This window comes from Chelmon rostratus, chromosome 20, assembly GCF_017976325.1.
Source record: "Chelmon rostratus isolate fCheRos1 chromosome 20, fCheRos1.pri, whole genome shotgun sequence".
Lineage (NCBI taxonomy): Eukaryota > Metazoa > Chordata > Actinopteri > Chaetodontiformes > Chaetodontidae > Chelmon > Chelmon rostratus.
The window spans coordinates 13160847-13177932 of NC_055677.1; the positions used below are offsets into that span (position 1 = coordinate 13160847).

At 42.0% G+C, this 17086-nt stretch overlaps 1 protein-coding gene across 1 annotated transcript in view; it reads right to left on the reverse strand.

The window, feature by feature from the left end:
- Window positions 1-17086, reverse strand: part of cntnap2a (contactin associated protein 2a) — a 314113-nt gene that overhangs the window by 81825 nt on the left and 215202 nt on the right. The window contains exons 13-15 of the mRNA XM_041961168.1: window positions 15946-16065; window positions 14837-14952; window positions 13089-13173 (exon numbers count right to left, since the gene is read on the reverse strand). Coding sequence (XP_041817102.1) covers window positions 13089-13173; window positions 14837-14952; window positions 15946-16065 — 321 coding nt within the window. The remainder of the gene's footprint in view (window positions 1-13088; window positions 13174-14836; window positions 14953-15945; window positions 16066-17086) is intronic.

The following is a 17086-nucleotide window of genomic DNA, read 5'->3' on the forward strand; positions in this document are numbered from 1 at the left end:
GCAACGAACAACAGCCATGAAGAAGAAGATAAAGAAGACAGCTGAAAGAAATTTCGGAGCATTGATAATGTTTAAAGTGTTGTTGATGTTTTGAAAGTGCATGATATCTAAACTCATCAGTGGCACATGATTGTTTCTGTCTGACATGTAGGCTCAAGCTCTGTGGTTTGACATGCACCTATGTCCTTAAAACCTCTAATCATTCCTGTACAGATGGCCTGAAGTGTCTATCCAAAGCACACATTCAAAGCTGTTCTTTAACCATTTGGAGTGCACGCATGGTTTTGGTCTCTTTTTAAGTTTAATGAAGTTTTATCTCCAACGGTCAGCATACCTGTCCGGGGCTACTGGCATTGAGTAACACCCTGAGGTGGCGAGATTTCGATATCTGCCTGGGTGTTCTTTTGCAAACAGATGCCTGCAGATGCCTGTATCTGGGCTTTATTAGCTGGGAAACACAATGTGACCACAGCATGAAGACTCCAAGTTCAATAAAAATTGCTAACAACACCACAGAAAATGAATATTTTACATATTTTTCTTCTTACAGTGTGTCTCCCAAAAAAGATATATCTATCTCAATAGACACCGATGTTTATATACAGACAATCTATACTTATATTTTGGCTATTTACTATGTCATTTATCAGCGAATTGCCTCAATTCTGTAATATTTGTTTGTTTGTTGTTGGCCTTGATTGTAGCTGCTGTCGCAATCGTATCCTGGAATGGCTCAACATCAATAGAATCACAAAAATCTTAGCTTCCAACAATGAGTTGCATGAGTACAAACTTAAACGCAGCAGTTGTGAACATAGATGGGAGCGTACCTAACACTCTGACAGAGGTAGAAAGGCACCAGGTTGCTGTGAGACTGGTTCAACATCTCCTGTGACACAGCAAGTGAAGAGAGCTGTGAGACACAGCCACGGTAGGCTGATCAGTCCAGTGCACGCTCTTAACATCAAAAATTAGAAAATGAGTATTTGTAGCCGCATTAAAGCTAATCTGATATTCAGCTGTGCACATATAGTGCAGGTACCAATCAATAATTATCTTTTATTATCGGATTCATTCATTAAATGCACTTATGGGGCAACCAGAGCTCAGTGTGCAGATTCATCAGATTTTCCAGTGATTAATTTCTGTGTTATTCAAATGAATAAAATTCCAGTGAAGACTTTATATGAATAGAATACAAAAAACACTTTAAAAGCATTTTTCAGAAAAATACCTCTCTTTTTTGCCTAACTAACTAAAGAATCACTTATTTTGAAAAAGAAGGGTGATGACAGATCTAACTTCACTGCAAAGGCGCATGAATATGCACTTACTCACCTGGAAAAAGGCGATCCTGGCTACATCATTATCACATTGAGTTAATGAGGTTTCATGGCTAACAGCTTTGTCCTGTGTTAAAGGTCAGGTCTGTGGATGCAGTAACTCAACGCGATGGTAAAAAAAAGATCCGAGACGCATGCAGCCGTGTGTTGATGTTATTCACCTAATACCTACTGCACCAGCAACCTAATATTTAAAAAGTCTGTGTATCCCTTTGAGCAACACACTGAATCCCTAGAGCCACGAAAATGAGAATTTCCCAAAGGAGATCAATAAGCTATTGGGTTCATTTAATCATCGCTCAGTATGCTTACATCACAAATCTCACCCTCTTGAATGCTAGCCACGCAGAGCTTTTTCCTCTGAGGAGCATTCAGTTTAATGTTGCTGACTGACAACAATCTCCACCCAGTAATATCAGGAGCATGGACATCCACAGGGGACAACCTCACAGTGATAATAACCAATGCACACACACATAACTGCAAACACACACACATTCTTTCACAGATGTATCACCACTGAATGGAAGGAATACATTAAAATGCTCAATATACTTGGTCCATCAGCCAGAGTGCCTTATGAAACACACACACAGACCCTCACACACACATGCATCCACACACATATCAATTTAATTTATGCTGGGTCGGCGATTCTTCTTTAAAGACATGAAGCCAGGGCAGTAATACATGTTAGTTAGATTTGTTGGAAGCTCTCTCAGTGCATTAGTGTGTATATGCGTGTGTTGTATTTCCGCGTGTGGTGCCTTTGTATATGTTCTGCCTAAGGCCCACCCTTCAGCGCCAAGCATTTCAGAGAGTAGATGAGATAAAAAAGAAGAAGAAGTATATGGGAGATGGAGAAGAAAATAGATAAGGGGGAGAAAAGAAAACAGAGAAGCTGCAGAAAGAAAACAGAAAAAATATAAATAGAGAAGTAATGAAAAATAAAGATAAGGCATGCTTTGTGTGGATGTTTGTGTAACTGCAGCGAGTGGATGCTGCAATGTGTGATTACACTTGTTTTTTGTGTTTATGTCCTTGTGTTTCTCAAAGATATCTCTATTTTTGGTGTGTGTTTTTGAATAATATGTGGGTTGGGAGACATAAAGGGCTGGAGTGCACATCATCAACTTTGGTGCTCTTTCTAGAAAGATCCCTATTTCCTGGGAGTTTCGTCTCTGTTTTTTAGCAGCAGATTTGTGCATCTTGTATTCTCGCAACTACAATACGAAGTGAAAAACACACCGTCATCCCTCCCACGACTCACCTGACCTGCCTTTGCTCCAGACGCAGAAGACCATTAAGTAGCTCAATGTGTCATGTTGAACTGTAATGCACATAATGGCAGTAACAAAATCATTAGCAAATTGTTAACAATACCGTGTGCTGAGCGCTGCCTTTTGTATATGGGTAATGGTCTCCGTTGTAGGCTCTTTATATTGACTGGTGACTAATTATGGCTGAAAAGAGCAAAGGCAGGAAAAAAAAAACGAGCGCTGTTTGAACCTGCTCCATAACAAAAGCCCGCAATCAGAGGTGTGACATGCAGCATATTAAACATCAATATCTTTTATTAAGACAGGCAAACAACATTTTTTTGTTTGCATAACTCTTAAACTCTGATAGAACCCTCATACACTCAACACTGAGGATAAATTGAGACTTTTAGAAATCATCCTTATGTCAGTAACTAATTTAAGAGCAACTGCGATGTAAATGTAGACGCTCCAGCTCTTACAGGTGTAACACCAATGACACAAAAGTTGTCTCTGAAGGGTAAGATGATATTAAATTAAATTAAGCTACAGTATTAATTATGTTCCAAGTCTTTTCTTTTTCACGTATTATGGATTTAAAAGTAAAAGTTAATTAAGGACGTACATTATAAAGAACACTGAAACGTGACAGTGAACTAATTTAAACTATTTTTTTTTCAACCTGAGAATGCTCCTCTGTGTGCAGCTGTTTTTAATAACCTGCTACGTCAATGAAGAGACTTGTGATGCGTATGAACGTTCCCTCCTACACACAACTAAATATACACAAATGAGAACTTCAGAAAACTTTTAGAAAACTATTTTTACCTTTTGCGTGTCTACCTCTCGCTAAGGAGAGCAGCCCATACCGTTTGGCCTTTGGCTGTGCCTTGAAACAGGAGACTCATTTCAGCTTTCAGCAGCTGCAGGTACATTAGACAGATTTCGCTCCAATGAAAAATATGACAATGTGCAAAAAACTTTTCAGGAAAGCACAACACTTTCCTTTGGACATTTGTAGGTTGGTAGGATTCTTGCATGACTGGAAAACTAAATGATCAAAGTCCAGGTTCCAGGTGTGGAAACAAAATCAGTTTGGAAAAGTTCATTTTAGTCTGCACTAGAAGAATAAGTCAAAATTTGTTGCCGCTTGATATATTTTGTCTCACACTTACACTTTACTCTGCTTGCAGTATTACAGGGTTTTGCTAATCAAAGGCCCAGTGTGGAGGGTTTAGTGGCATCAAACAGTACCCCTTGCATCGTGTTCCCTTTCAAAATGTTTAGGAGAACCTACGGTGGCTGGAAAGCAATGAAAAAGGCAAAAGGCGCTCTCAATAGTCAGTGTTTGGTTTGGTCTGTTCTGGGCTACTATAGAAACATGGTGGTGGAACATGGTGGACTGCGTAGGCGAGGACCGTCTCCCTCAAAAACTCAACAGTTATTATTTTCAGGTGATTGCACACTAATTACAACATACTTATTTATATTAATATTATTATTCCAATTCTACCAAATTCTGCCCATAGAGCCCCCTAAATATTACACACTGGTCCTTTAATTCAGGTCAAACAACTAAATGCACATTTTTACTGTTTCACTATACTTCTGCTCAGGTAAGTTCCACTTTTTGTCTCTGTTTGTGTTCAAAGAGAATTTGTGCACTCTGCCCAACACTGGGCAGACTGGGAGCAGAGAGTATTTGACATGCTGGGGGAACAGTGGCCAGCAGGCATGGACAGCTCACTCTGTAGCAATGCCAATATGCACTCACACACACTCACACACACACACACACACACACACGGACACACACACACACACACACACACACACGGACACACACACAAGTACTGAGTGAGAAAGAGTCAGAGTGCTTCGAAAACTACACAGATATGGTGCACACATCAAAAGCTCACACCATACCACCACCATGCACACCCCCCATTCACACAGACAGATACACAGTCACACACCACGGCCATAACGCTGCCACTCTCATGAGTTTGTGTGACTAAGAGACTGTGGCAGAGAAAACGATGAGCACAATGAGAAAGAGAGAAAAAGAAATATGAAGCGAGAAAAAGTGGAACCGAGGAAACAGAAGAGAAAAAAGGAGAGAGATGCTGCCCTCGCAAACACCTTATTACTCCAACCTAATGTACTGTAAAGTGTTATACTCTTTTCCTTTGACAGCAGCACCTGTGTGGCTATGAGCTGTAAGTGCTGCACTCAGGTAGACAGACATGGTGCGGGATAAGACACATGATTCTGTCAGCACAACAGACGACAGCATTATCCTGGGCAATGACGCATCACCGCGGCAACAGCAACCAGAGAGCACACATTATGAGATGTAAATGATATGGGCTTCTGTGTGACGGATCACACTTTGTTGCTCGAGTTCTTGTACAGCCTCTCTCGCTAAACACAACTGTGTAAAAAAAACCTCATCCGCCTGTCTACTAACACACACACACACACACACACACACACACACACACACACCTGCTGTTCTGCTGTTTCCCATTAGCAAACCTTCTACCACCACTGTCACAGATGTCTTTAAGTGTCTCCTGCTCTAACCCATCTAAAAAGCTGTGGAAAGGTTCCAGGCTAATTCCATCCATTAATTTGCTGCGCTATATAAAGCCTAACTTTACACATCTGCCTCGAACGCCTCTTATCACCTGAGTGAACATCACTCAGCTCCCCTGCCCATAACGGGCGGGGGGCAAAATGCTGCCTGCAACCTTGACGGGAGGCGGATTCTCATCAGTGCATTTAAAGCAGGGAAAGATAGAGAGGATAATTCAATGTTAATTAGCATCTTGTCTACAGGGGGTAAGAAAAGGAAGGGAAAAAGAGAGGCAGACACTGGGGTGATGGGGAGAGTGAGAGAGACGCCTGAGGACCCTGGTGATAGTTCTCCTTTCTCTTGTCTTTCGATATATTAGCTCTTGTTCTCTCTCGGCCCCTGACTTGATTCTTGCCTCCAGTGCTTTCACAAATTAATGACACCGTAACCAGAACATTAGCCGGGTAATGAAAGACATGGCACAATCGGGCGTGTGGGCACAATTGGCTAATAAAAACTGATAATACATGAAATATAAAGGGATATCAAAATTAGCAATGGCATAATCCCAAACAGTTAAAAGCCAACAAAGTTCTTGTTGATCATATTCTTTTATTTTTTTAATCAGCAAAAATCTAAAACGAAGTAACAAGAAAACTAGGTAAAAGGTGGCTGACATAAAAGCCACACAGCGGAGGAGTCAGCAGCACTCATTGTAGATTAGTTGTCTATTTTCCAGTCAGACATAATTAGGAACAGACTTTTGTCAGCTAGCCGTGTTCACAGCAGCGCACCATTAGTGCCATTGGTACCTGCTATTTTTTGCAGAGACACAAGAGCTTAAGGGTGAAAGCGAGGGAGAAGAGAGAGAGAGAGAGAGAGAGAAAAGCAATTGTCTGTAAAGGTTAATGATGAACATCAAAAACCACAAACGTGAAAAAAAAATAAACAAGTGGTTAACCAGTGCTGCAAAATAAAGTCATTAGGGTGCAATGCAAGACCTGTGAGTCTGTGTCAGCGTGTGTTTGTGTGTGCGTGGAATATCGCAGCGGTCGGCTTGCTGTGACTTGTGAGGCAATAACCGAGTCCAGAGGTGCCCAAGGACTGGACTGCAACAAAGCCACGCATACACACAGCCTCATTATCCCCAACCACACTCATGTCTCATCTCTGGCCACACTTGTTTCTTTCATCACCTCCTGTGTCCATCACACGCTCTGCTCCTTTGGCTGTTACGCTCTTTTTACACCAAAGAGCAATTTTCAAACCTGTGTTTCTGTTTGCGGCTGTTCAGGGCAGGACTCTTTTAAACCTGACTCCGTGAGCAATTAGAACTCACAGCTGCTGCGACACGGCTCATGTGGGGTGTTACGTTCAATTTAACTAGAAGTAAATAATATAGCAAAAATCGAACAATCACAACTTGTTTACTATATGGTGTCTTCGGCGTTGCTCTCACCTCTGGGATCTATTATTCTTCATCGAATGCCCTACTGTACATATCATGTGCTTGTCAGACCCTGATCAGCACTCCAATGGTCACCACAGTCCTTTTGCTCAACCTGTGACTAGTTTGAACAGTTTTGTGTTTCAGATGTTCCCTCTGCTCCACTTTCTCTCTCTTCAGCCTCCTCCGTTATTACTCTGTACATTTTCTTCCCCCTCTCCATCTACCTACTGTATATAGCTGCCTACTTTTACCTTCTTTTTAGTGGCTTGTAACATTTTAACAGCCAATAAATAAGCGAGCATAACAAAAATTCCAAAATGTGATAAAACCCGAAATAATAGCGGTTTAAAATGATAGCATTTTACCAGCAACAGAATAACTTTTGACATGACTGGACAAAAAATTACATTGACAATTGTGGCTTTATGACCGCCCCAGATTGACTGGATGTTGTTCTGCTGGCAGCAAGTGGAAGCTTTCCTTAGCAGAGACAAAAAGGCTGAATACGCAGCACTTTCAGCAATCTCTTTTCAGGCTGTTCAGGATATCATCTCAAAACATTGTGATCTGCTGTGACTGAAGTTTGCTGCTACTTTTCACAGTAATTTTGATGGAGTAGGTGACAGGATGACATAGTTATCTTTGACAAAAACAGCTTGAGTTGATTAATGCTATATCAAGTCAATAAGTATTTATAAGTTAACAATACGTTTGACTTTTATGTGTAACTTAATCATTGATAAGGTTACTGAATGAAGAATCTGTGTCATTATTATGGTATAATAGACTTAATTGCACAATACATTAAGTCAAAGGTTATTCATGAAAGCAGGAAACATGTGTTGCGGCATTGCCTCTAAATTGCGCACGTATTAAGACACTTGCATCTCAGCGAAAGAACAGTTCACTGGATTAATGAGCTCATTTATTTGATGGAGACATTTCTCTCTCCATTAGCTGGAATGCCATAAATGATTCTATCAATCCCTCCAGGCAAGTCTGAGAAATAAAGAGAGGAACAGCATGTGTTTTCACGTTAACAAATGCTCTGCGAGTCAAAGTTAGTGTGTGCACATATGTGAATAAGTTGGGAAATGCGTGTGCATGAGTGAGAGAGGAGTTTTAGTAGTTTTGTTCAGCGAGGAAACAATAACCCAACCTTCACCATGTTTTCAATTTCCATAATCATGAACCAGATATTACAGAAAACAAGCAAGAAAAATTGAAAACACTGGTATTGGATTTAAACAAAATTGTGACTGAACATTGTATATACCAAGTCGTTGAGAGTTGTAGTGAGACATTTCAAGTGGTGACTAGGATATCGCAACAAGGAGTTACGGTGAAGTGCAGAATATTGATTCTACAGTGCTCAGCCAGACAGACGTGACCTATGACTTCATGTACATGACATAATGTACATTCTCCACAGAGAGAAGGAAGAAAACTGCTTTGTCTTTTCACACTAACCTTTCCAGGCAACTCCAACGACTCCTCTGCGGCTGTGTATATGTAAGAGATGTGTGTTTTTATCTGTGTCTGCATCTGCACAAGGGCTTCTTTGTGCAAGCCCCGGGCCAGTGGTTGTTTACAGGTTTGTAAGGCTGAAAAGAATGATGCTAAATCATTAGTGAAGGGTGCTAATTCTCTTCTAAAAGCTGTGATTCCAACACTAATGGAAATAGTGTTCAACAGAGTGAGTGGAAAGACAGGGCAGAGAGGGATGGGGTGGGAAGAAAAGGGGATTTAAAGAGGAAGGACGAAAATAATGTGAGGTAAAATTGGAGGTGAAGAATGGAAGACAGGGGACTTGAAATGGTAAATGGGATGAGAGTGTGAACAAAGGGGGAGCAGGGGAGGAAAGTGTGGAGGGAGAGGAGAGAATAAATAGATAGAAATGGATAAAAGTAGATGCAGAAGATGATGGGGAGTGGTGGAAAGATGAAGAGCTGAGATGGAGGAAGGAGAGTGGGGAAGATGGAGAGAAAAGGGAAATGCTGCCTGAGTTTGTGTGTCTCTCTGAGCTGCGTCTTTGCGTGTGTGTGTGTGTGTGCGTGTTGCTGCATGCATCAGCATCGAGCTCACTCATTACTCCAGTGCCCAACTTGTGAATCGGTGAATGATGGGCAGACACAAGCTGTGTGTGTTTACAGGTGCAGGATGTGTTTGAGCGAAAGAGATGTGATAAAAAAAATGGATAAAAAGGACAGAATATGTCAAGGAGGTGAGCGAGGGGTCAGACAATTAGTACAATTACTGCAAAGTTCCAAATTAGGGGTGTCACTGGTGGCAGAATATAATTCCCATTTAACGGTTCGTTGAGCTCTAAAATGCCAGCCCTAGTGTAATAGATGAGATCTGGATGGGAAAAAGTAGGAGTGGAAGAGTAGGAAGTGTGGCTCTGTGTGTATAGCTGTGTGTGTGTGTGTGTGTGTGTGTGTGTGTGTGCCTGTGGTTCACAGTGAAAATGCTGTTGACAGTGTAATTTGATGAAAGCTGACAGCTAATTTATGAAGCATATTTTTGGGTAAATGATTTTTCCCGGTCCCACGTTCTCAGTCATTCTAGACTGGTAATTGGATTTCCCTAACTTGCAAGGTAGTGAATTAGGAGTAAACTAGTTAATGAAGGAATGACTGACTGACTGTGTGTGTGTGCGGGTGCGGGTGTGGGAAGGGTGTCTGCATGTTTGTGTGAGTTCACGCAACAGCATTTCGAGATTGAGATCGTATTAATAAAGTGTGTGGGTTTGTATGTGCGTGTGTGTGTGTGTGTGTGTGTGTACGCGCACACTATGTTTGTAGGTGTAGGTACCATCTCTTAGTGCAGTGGAGGTTAATGGCAAAGTTTCGGTCTGCTGCACTAATACCCAACTAATACTAAGCACCTATTGCTTTATTCCTACTCATTCAATCAAGGACCATGGACACACATACACATACACAGACACACACATAGGGATACTTTTAACAACCCCCCAATCCCCTCTCTCTCCCTCACCCTCTTTCTATCTCCTCTCACTCACTCTAATTGCCAGGAGTGTCTTGTCTTTATGAAGCTCTCCCTAAGGTGGGTCTTTGTATGCATGCGTCTATGAGTGTGTGTATGTGTGTGTGTGTGCGTGCGTGTGAGTGTTGGCCAGAGGAAACAGAGGAAAATGACAGAAAACGGTTCTGACAGTGACAGCAAGCTTGTTATTCTCATAGTGAAAAACAGCGCTGTGAATAATACTGTGCACACACACATGCACACACACACGCGCATGTCTTCCTCAAACAATGCATTAGACTAAATATCAAGCTTTGACACCGACTGCGCAAAACAAGAGTAAAACACAGCTGCAAGCACTCGCCTATGCCTACTGCATAAAAACTACTCACAAGCGTGTTGAGATTCAACTAAACCCGAGCATAACACAAAGCAAATGAATCTAATCCAGGCCAAACCTTATACAACTCAACCATTTTACAAGCCAGCCTAACTAATCCAAACCAAACTGACACAAAACCCGACCAGGCCTTGCTCAAGTACATTACAGCCAAAAGACTGAGTCCAAACAAATCTAATGCAAATGAATGTAATCCAAGTTAATCTACTCAGAATGAGCCCAGCCAGGCCACAACTCACTTCCAATGGTCTGTTGCAATACTATCATCTGTAGTTCTAGTGCTGGGTAAAGACGGGATGAGAGCAACAGTTCAAACACACAGATGGGCGACAAATTAAAGGGAAGAGGCAGCATAGGGTGTGTTAGCAAGGTGCTGGATCACAAAAAGCCACCAGAGCAGCTTTAATGCTCTGTGGAATTGAGGCAAATTTCTGTGCCCCACACATTCTGTGAAATGTCTGTGCGTGTGGAAAATAAGAGGTATAGAGTATACATTAAATATAATTAATGACACTTAAAATGTGTCAAACCCTGACAAATCCACTGTTTAGTCTTAAATGAATGAGTGGGAGGAGATAATGTTTGGAAAATAAGCAACAGATAACTCATACCCAGCATATCAGGCAGAAGGCAGCAGTGTCAGGTACTAGCTGTCTTTTGGAGTACAAACTTGGGGGATTTTACTATTCCTCATATTTACTTTTAACCTGCCATTATATCATCATTCCAGAACATCAATCTGCTTTCCAATCTCCAGAGATGCTTTTTTTTCTTTTGCAATTCATTGATGAAGGTCCGTTGACTTGTGCCTGCTGCTTTCTCGACATATTCATCCTCCGATTTACTAGGGACTCATATGCCAGCCTCCATCCTGGCCCTCGTCTTTTGTGTACCGTCCAGCTCATCTGTGAGGGTCTTTCTCCTCAAGTACACACCTTCTTGCTTTTTTTCTGTCCTCTTTATCCAAGTAGCCACAGTGCTTCTGCCTGACTCTCCCCTTTTCGTTACGGCCCCCCAGCAGACCTGACATGGTCATCAATGAGCTTGTGAGCCACCGGAGACTTCTCCTTCTGATTCTCCATGGCCAACTCTTCAACGGTCAATCCTCTCTCAACACTGACCTGTTCATGAGATAGGACATGTGGAATCTTGACCGCATCCTGCACTCTGGAAAATGATGGCTTTTGACCACTCCATCTGTTTTGGTGTCAGATTCCTTGAATTTAGCCTGAAGACAAGCTGAGTCGCCAAACTCCCTAATCCCTCAGAGGACATGATCACACTCTGCCTCATTTACATGTTTAGCCTCAACAAGTAGCTCCTTAGATCCGGCCATGCGTCTTTGGCTGCTCTCTAATTGGTGATGCTCTGGAGCCTTTTTCAGCAGCTTGTCTCTTGTGCTCTCTTATTGTACAGATAGGTACAAATATGGTGTGGACAGCAGTGCTTCTAATTTGACTGCTTTATTACGCATTATTATAAAATAGCATAACATTACATAAAATCAGATATGAGTGAAAAATAGTCACACTTCATTTATGTGTGTGCGCCTCATAACCAGCAATGTCTAGAACACAACATTAACAATTACACCATCGAGATGTTTATCCTTCAAGCACGGTCTGCTTGCAACATGGTGAGGAAGAGTGACGCATGCATCCTGTTGCTCACAGGCAGGGCAAAAGCAGGACAGCCAGTAAAGGCTAGACAGTCCGCAAATCTACATATGGCCACATGACCACCACACCTCTGCGGTCAAGCATTTTTTGGCCACAACATCTGAAATGGACGTTTGCTTGGTAGCCGCCGCCTGGCGCTTCCTTTAGCATGGCTAGCTATCGCTTCCTCCCACGTTCTTGAAATATGAAATGGTTTTCTACGCAGTACCAATTTCGCAAGCCCTGGGTCCTGGTCTTTTTTGAGGCACGCAGTGTATACTTTTCCACTGTCTGTGATTTATTCAGGATTATTCATTTAAACAGGGGGGATGCCCCAATGGGTGCACCCCCCACCTCCACACCACCAACCAGCACACATTTTCCTGACCCTAACCCAGGATAACATGAATATTACAGGAACTTCAACTATAGGCAGGAATCTGTGTTTGTGATCTTGTTGCCATTCTGTGACTCCATGTTGCTACTTTGATTATGAAGGTGACTCAATAGGGTGCAGAATATATATTACAATATAGTGTTAAATTAAGTATTTAAAGTATATAGTTTAGAAAACAGACCCAAGACAAAAGTGACAGAATGGTGAGACAGTGAAAAAGGCGCAGTAACATATCTGTCTGCTACTTCAGCACCACGGACAGCACCGGGGCTTCATTAATACACAGCACAGTTATTATTATTTTTTTTATAGGTGATCCAATTAGGCTACTGATATTTCAGAGTCATGGTCAGGGCCAGAGATTCTACTCGCACCAACCTCAGTCAGATAAAGGATCAACAAGTCAGGCAGACTGGATTAACATATTCAACTAAACAACCGCGGTGCCCCTGCACTCTCTCTGCTAATAGGGGATGGAAAGGGGGGCGGCAGGTCAACAGGGAAAATGGCATCCCTACAAATCGCCTACTTTTTGTCCATGTGAAGCCAACATCATTAAATCTGCATCTTTCTGGTATGTTGCAAATGTACATTTCTTTAGCATACAAGCTACAAGTCAGGCCAGTGTAGAAGGAACGTTACCTCACACAGAGAACATTCGCAACGTAACACAGGGATTTTCTCAACTGATCAGAACTGAACCACATATACTGTATGCTGACTTTTCCCAAAGCCCTTTGAATTTATGTATTATCCCAAACCTTTTCCAGCCCTGGAAATAGCTACTTTGAAATCCCAAAAACCTTTTCCAGGTTTTTCATGGCCGTACGAACCCTGATTAAATTGTCTCCCCTCCGTCGTATCCTCAGACAGGACATGTGGTGAGTGTGTTGTTGTTAATATGAATTCCCCATCAAATTCTGACAATGTGACAGAAAGAACACCCTGCCTGTGTCAGTGCAGTGTACTCGTGTTTGAGTCTGTGGTGAATAAAGATGCCATCCTCAGCCTTTACCTGGAGTGTTGAGCAGTCTGGACATGCGACAGCTGTAGGCGATCTGCTGCTCACAGTATTCTGCACTGGTGGTGATGGCTGTCACCTGGAAACACAAGCACAGATATGTATTTTCATTTTATCTTATTCAGCCAGACAGGTTCATTTTGTATAAAAACAAATTTTTGAGCAGGAAAATGAAGCAAAGTGCACTCTAATGTTTTAATTTAGCTCCCCACGATTTGGAGAAGCTTCAAATGGAACAGGCGATCCATACAAATTAGGAGGGAACATAATTACAAGAAGGATATGCCACTCAAACCCTGTCATCTCACAGAAAATTCAGTGGTCTTGTACACAGTGAAGGTAAAAAGTGCTGTCACTCCTCACTGGAGTGCTGAAGCCTACTCACACACTCTTTTGCTTTTGACTGAGAATGACAATCTAAAACCACTCACCAGAAAGATTTGCATGTGGCAAAACCACAGAAGACAAGCGGTAGAGGCATGAGGTGAAACACTCATTATGTTAGATTATCATTGCGCATTTGAAAGAATAAAGACTGAATCAGTGGCGGGCTGTAGCGTGAGGTTCAATTACACCGTTCCTCATTGGAGTCACAAGCAGTGGAGTGTATGACGCTACTGATGGTGTAGGTTTGTCATAGAGGTCATATTAGCTTGCAGCATAAAGGTAACTAGGCGACAGACTTCAGTTATTCTTTGTATTTACAGGCAGCACATGATCCATGGAAAAATGATTCACCTCACCCCTGCTGCTTAAGACTGTACAGAGATGGGTAGTCACCCATATTAACAATAACAAGCAAAGCAAAGAATACATTAGATCTGATTTCTGCACTTGATTCCTTGCTCAGGTTACAAAAAACACCAACCCAGTGTGGTCAGACACCTGATTACCAGGATGTTGAAAAAGATACCACTTACATCAAACATGAAGAGGCAAATTAGGAGTGCTTGGTTTTACATCTGGTCCACCTTTATTCATGGAGTTGTTAAATATTCACACATGAATGCTCCTCCTGTCCTTTGCAGATCCCTGTGACTTGCGGGAGTCTATTACAGGGTGGTTCTTTCCAGTGAGTGTTGAGTGAGAACAACAAAGGAGTTTTTGATCAGCAAGCAACTGAGACGGCAGCCTGACACAGTAGAAGATGCTAAACGTTGGCCCGGTGTAGCAGGCAGATGTGTAGGAGAGAACGAGAACAAGAACGAGAACGGTACAAATTCAACCAACAACCGTGCAGAAAACTGGTTTGAGAACAGTGGTGACAATCGCCTGACAATCCATGTTAGACTGCCTTCAGGTGCAAGGTATCATCATTCTAAACAAAATATCTTAACAAATATGACATGATATCTTGCAATTTAATGACACTCTTCGCAAAAATTGAAAATTTCCCATTAAAAATCATTGTGGTCTTCGTACTTCTTAAGTGGATGAAGATACGGAGTCTCTGAGCATGAAACTGAGATGGCTACAAGTCAAATACATGAAAACCTTTTTTTTTTCACCTCATAGTATGCAACTATTCAATAATATATTTTGTTTTGTTCCAGTGTATTTTCCTATAAGATCACATTTACTTTGTGGATAACAGCACATGACTGCTGGCACACAGTATATATAAATCTTTTAGTTTGTTTTTTGGTTTGTTTTGCAAAATGCATCTAAAATGCTACAATAAGCAGGACAAGACTTTCCATGCATTATGCATGTCAGTGTATGTGTGTGCGTGGGTGTGTTACCTGGTCCATGGAGGCACTGTAGTTAACCTGTAAGACGGTGCGTCTCTCTCTACTGGAGCCAGTCACTGCAGTTTTGGGTGGCAGGTTGTTCATAACGGTGGTCCACACTTTGTCTTCTACACACACAAACATGTTAAACTCACTAGCATGTTAAGAATTATTATAAATCAGTTTGATGTGGTGACTTATTTCTTCAATTAAGGTTGCACAAACCACTAACATTTGCACAAACAGTACATTCACCCACATGCTACAGACACACACACACACACGCATGCACACACGCATGCACACACACACAGAAATCTGCAGTTTAGCTGTCATGGCAGTGAAGTTCTTTCTGTGTAATCTAAGTTGCAGCTATGAGACTCCAGGGTTTAATAGACACTTCTGTGCTGTTAAAGCATGAGCCAGTCACTCAGACCTCTCCCTGTTCATTCACACTGTCAGTCAGGGAATGTGTGTGTGTATTTCGGGTCTCTGAGGTGTGTGTGTGTGTACGTGTTGGAGAAAGAGAAACTCTTAACATTTCTGAGGTGTGTGTGAGTGTGCTATTCAGCGTGACTAAGGGGCTAGCCAGCGGAGTGCAGTGACATTTCATTAAAAGTCTCGCCTTTGCTCTGCCTACGTGCTCTGCTGTTCCAGACTATCTACTTATTCCACTCTCGCTCTGTGTGTGTGCGTGTGTGTGTGTGTGTGACTAAGACCATTGGAGCGTTCTTACATTTGCATAACAGGTCCATGTCATATGTATTTGTGGTGTGTGTATGTGTGGGTGTCCATGTGCGTGTGCGTGTGGTGGCTGCTGCTTCAGAGTTAAATGTCAGTAGCTGTGATTGCGTTGCCATGGAAACCCCAGGTATAGCAGGTTAAGAGTACTGCTGTCTGAGGTTAAGAATGAGGAGGGCTGGAGTTTCCTTCTCTCACAGGTCACTGGCTCTGCACAGAGTAGGGAAGTGCGCACACACACACACACACACACACACACACACACACACATACGCACCGACACACACACCTGCATGCACATACACACAGATGCACCGCAGATGAAAGCACAGACACAGAAGACTGATTTCAGGCACTCCCACTCCCACACACACACACACCTGTCATGTTGCAGTTGACTTTGAAGGGGCCGAGCGGTCCGCTGCCATCAGGATCGATCCAGTAGGCATCAGAGGACCTTCCCAAATGCTTATAGGCCTCACATGATGGCTCATAGATAGCTGGGGGTGGGGCAGAGACAGGAGAAGCAATAAAATAGAAAGAAAAGATTGAAAAAAATCCATAACCAGTGAGAAAAAATATTGATTTTGTCGAAATTAATGATTCTGAGCAAACTCTAACTGCAAATGAAGAGAATTTGTTGTAAAAGTTGAAAAACTTTGACTTTGGTGTTGCGCAATGCTTAATGCATCTCATCGCTTTCAACATCAGATTGCTTATTCTATACTGTGTCATGTTGATATACATGTTGGCCTGATGATGGTAGCAGTGTTGAGGCCATGTTTTTTTTTAATCTAAAATCAGAGGGGTTGATCCTCTGAAATACATGAAAGTGTTCAGAGATTTGCACGGCAGTCATTCTCACTTTCTGTCATGTGGGTCACGCTCCAGAAGAGGTCATTATAGTAAGCCACTCAAAGTTATTTTTGGATAGGCTTAGGAATCACAGGGTAAGTCTTGATATTATACTATTACCATATGCTGCCCAGAGTGTGATCCTGTGTGCTTTTCTCCATGTTTCCATTTTCACACTTTGTGTATTTTGGTTACATAATGGACCAAAGTTTAATTAAACTGTATGATGGGTCTAAAATAGCACGTCAATGTCCGAAGCTGTTTTCTTTTTTCCCTGCTTCCAGCAGGCAATTTCATGCTGTTGCCAGTCTCCATTCAGAGCCTGTCAAGAAGTGGTGTCTTGTGTCTGACAACATATTGATGTTATATTTGTCTTGATCTACAAACAGACAGACAGGGAGGGGAGGAGAGGAAGAATCACACTTCAAAGAGCAATGCGAGAGAGCGACTCCGAGCGAAAGTCTCTTGATTGAAGATTGTTCAGAGGCTTAAGAAGAAGAGTTTAAAAAGAAAAAAAAAAAATCTCAGCTTTTTCGCTCGCTTAGCTTGCTTAGTCTCAGCTCTTTATTACTTTCTGATCTTTCTTCTCTCTTTTGTTCCATCCTCTGACTACTTGATTATTGGTATTTTTTCTCTTTGGTACCCCTGTGCTCATCCAGGAGTCAA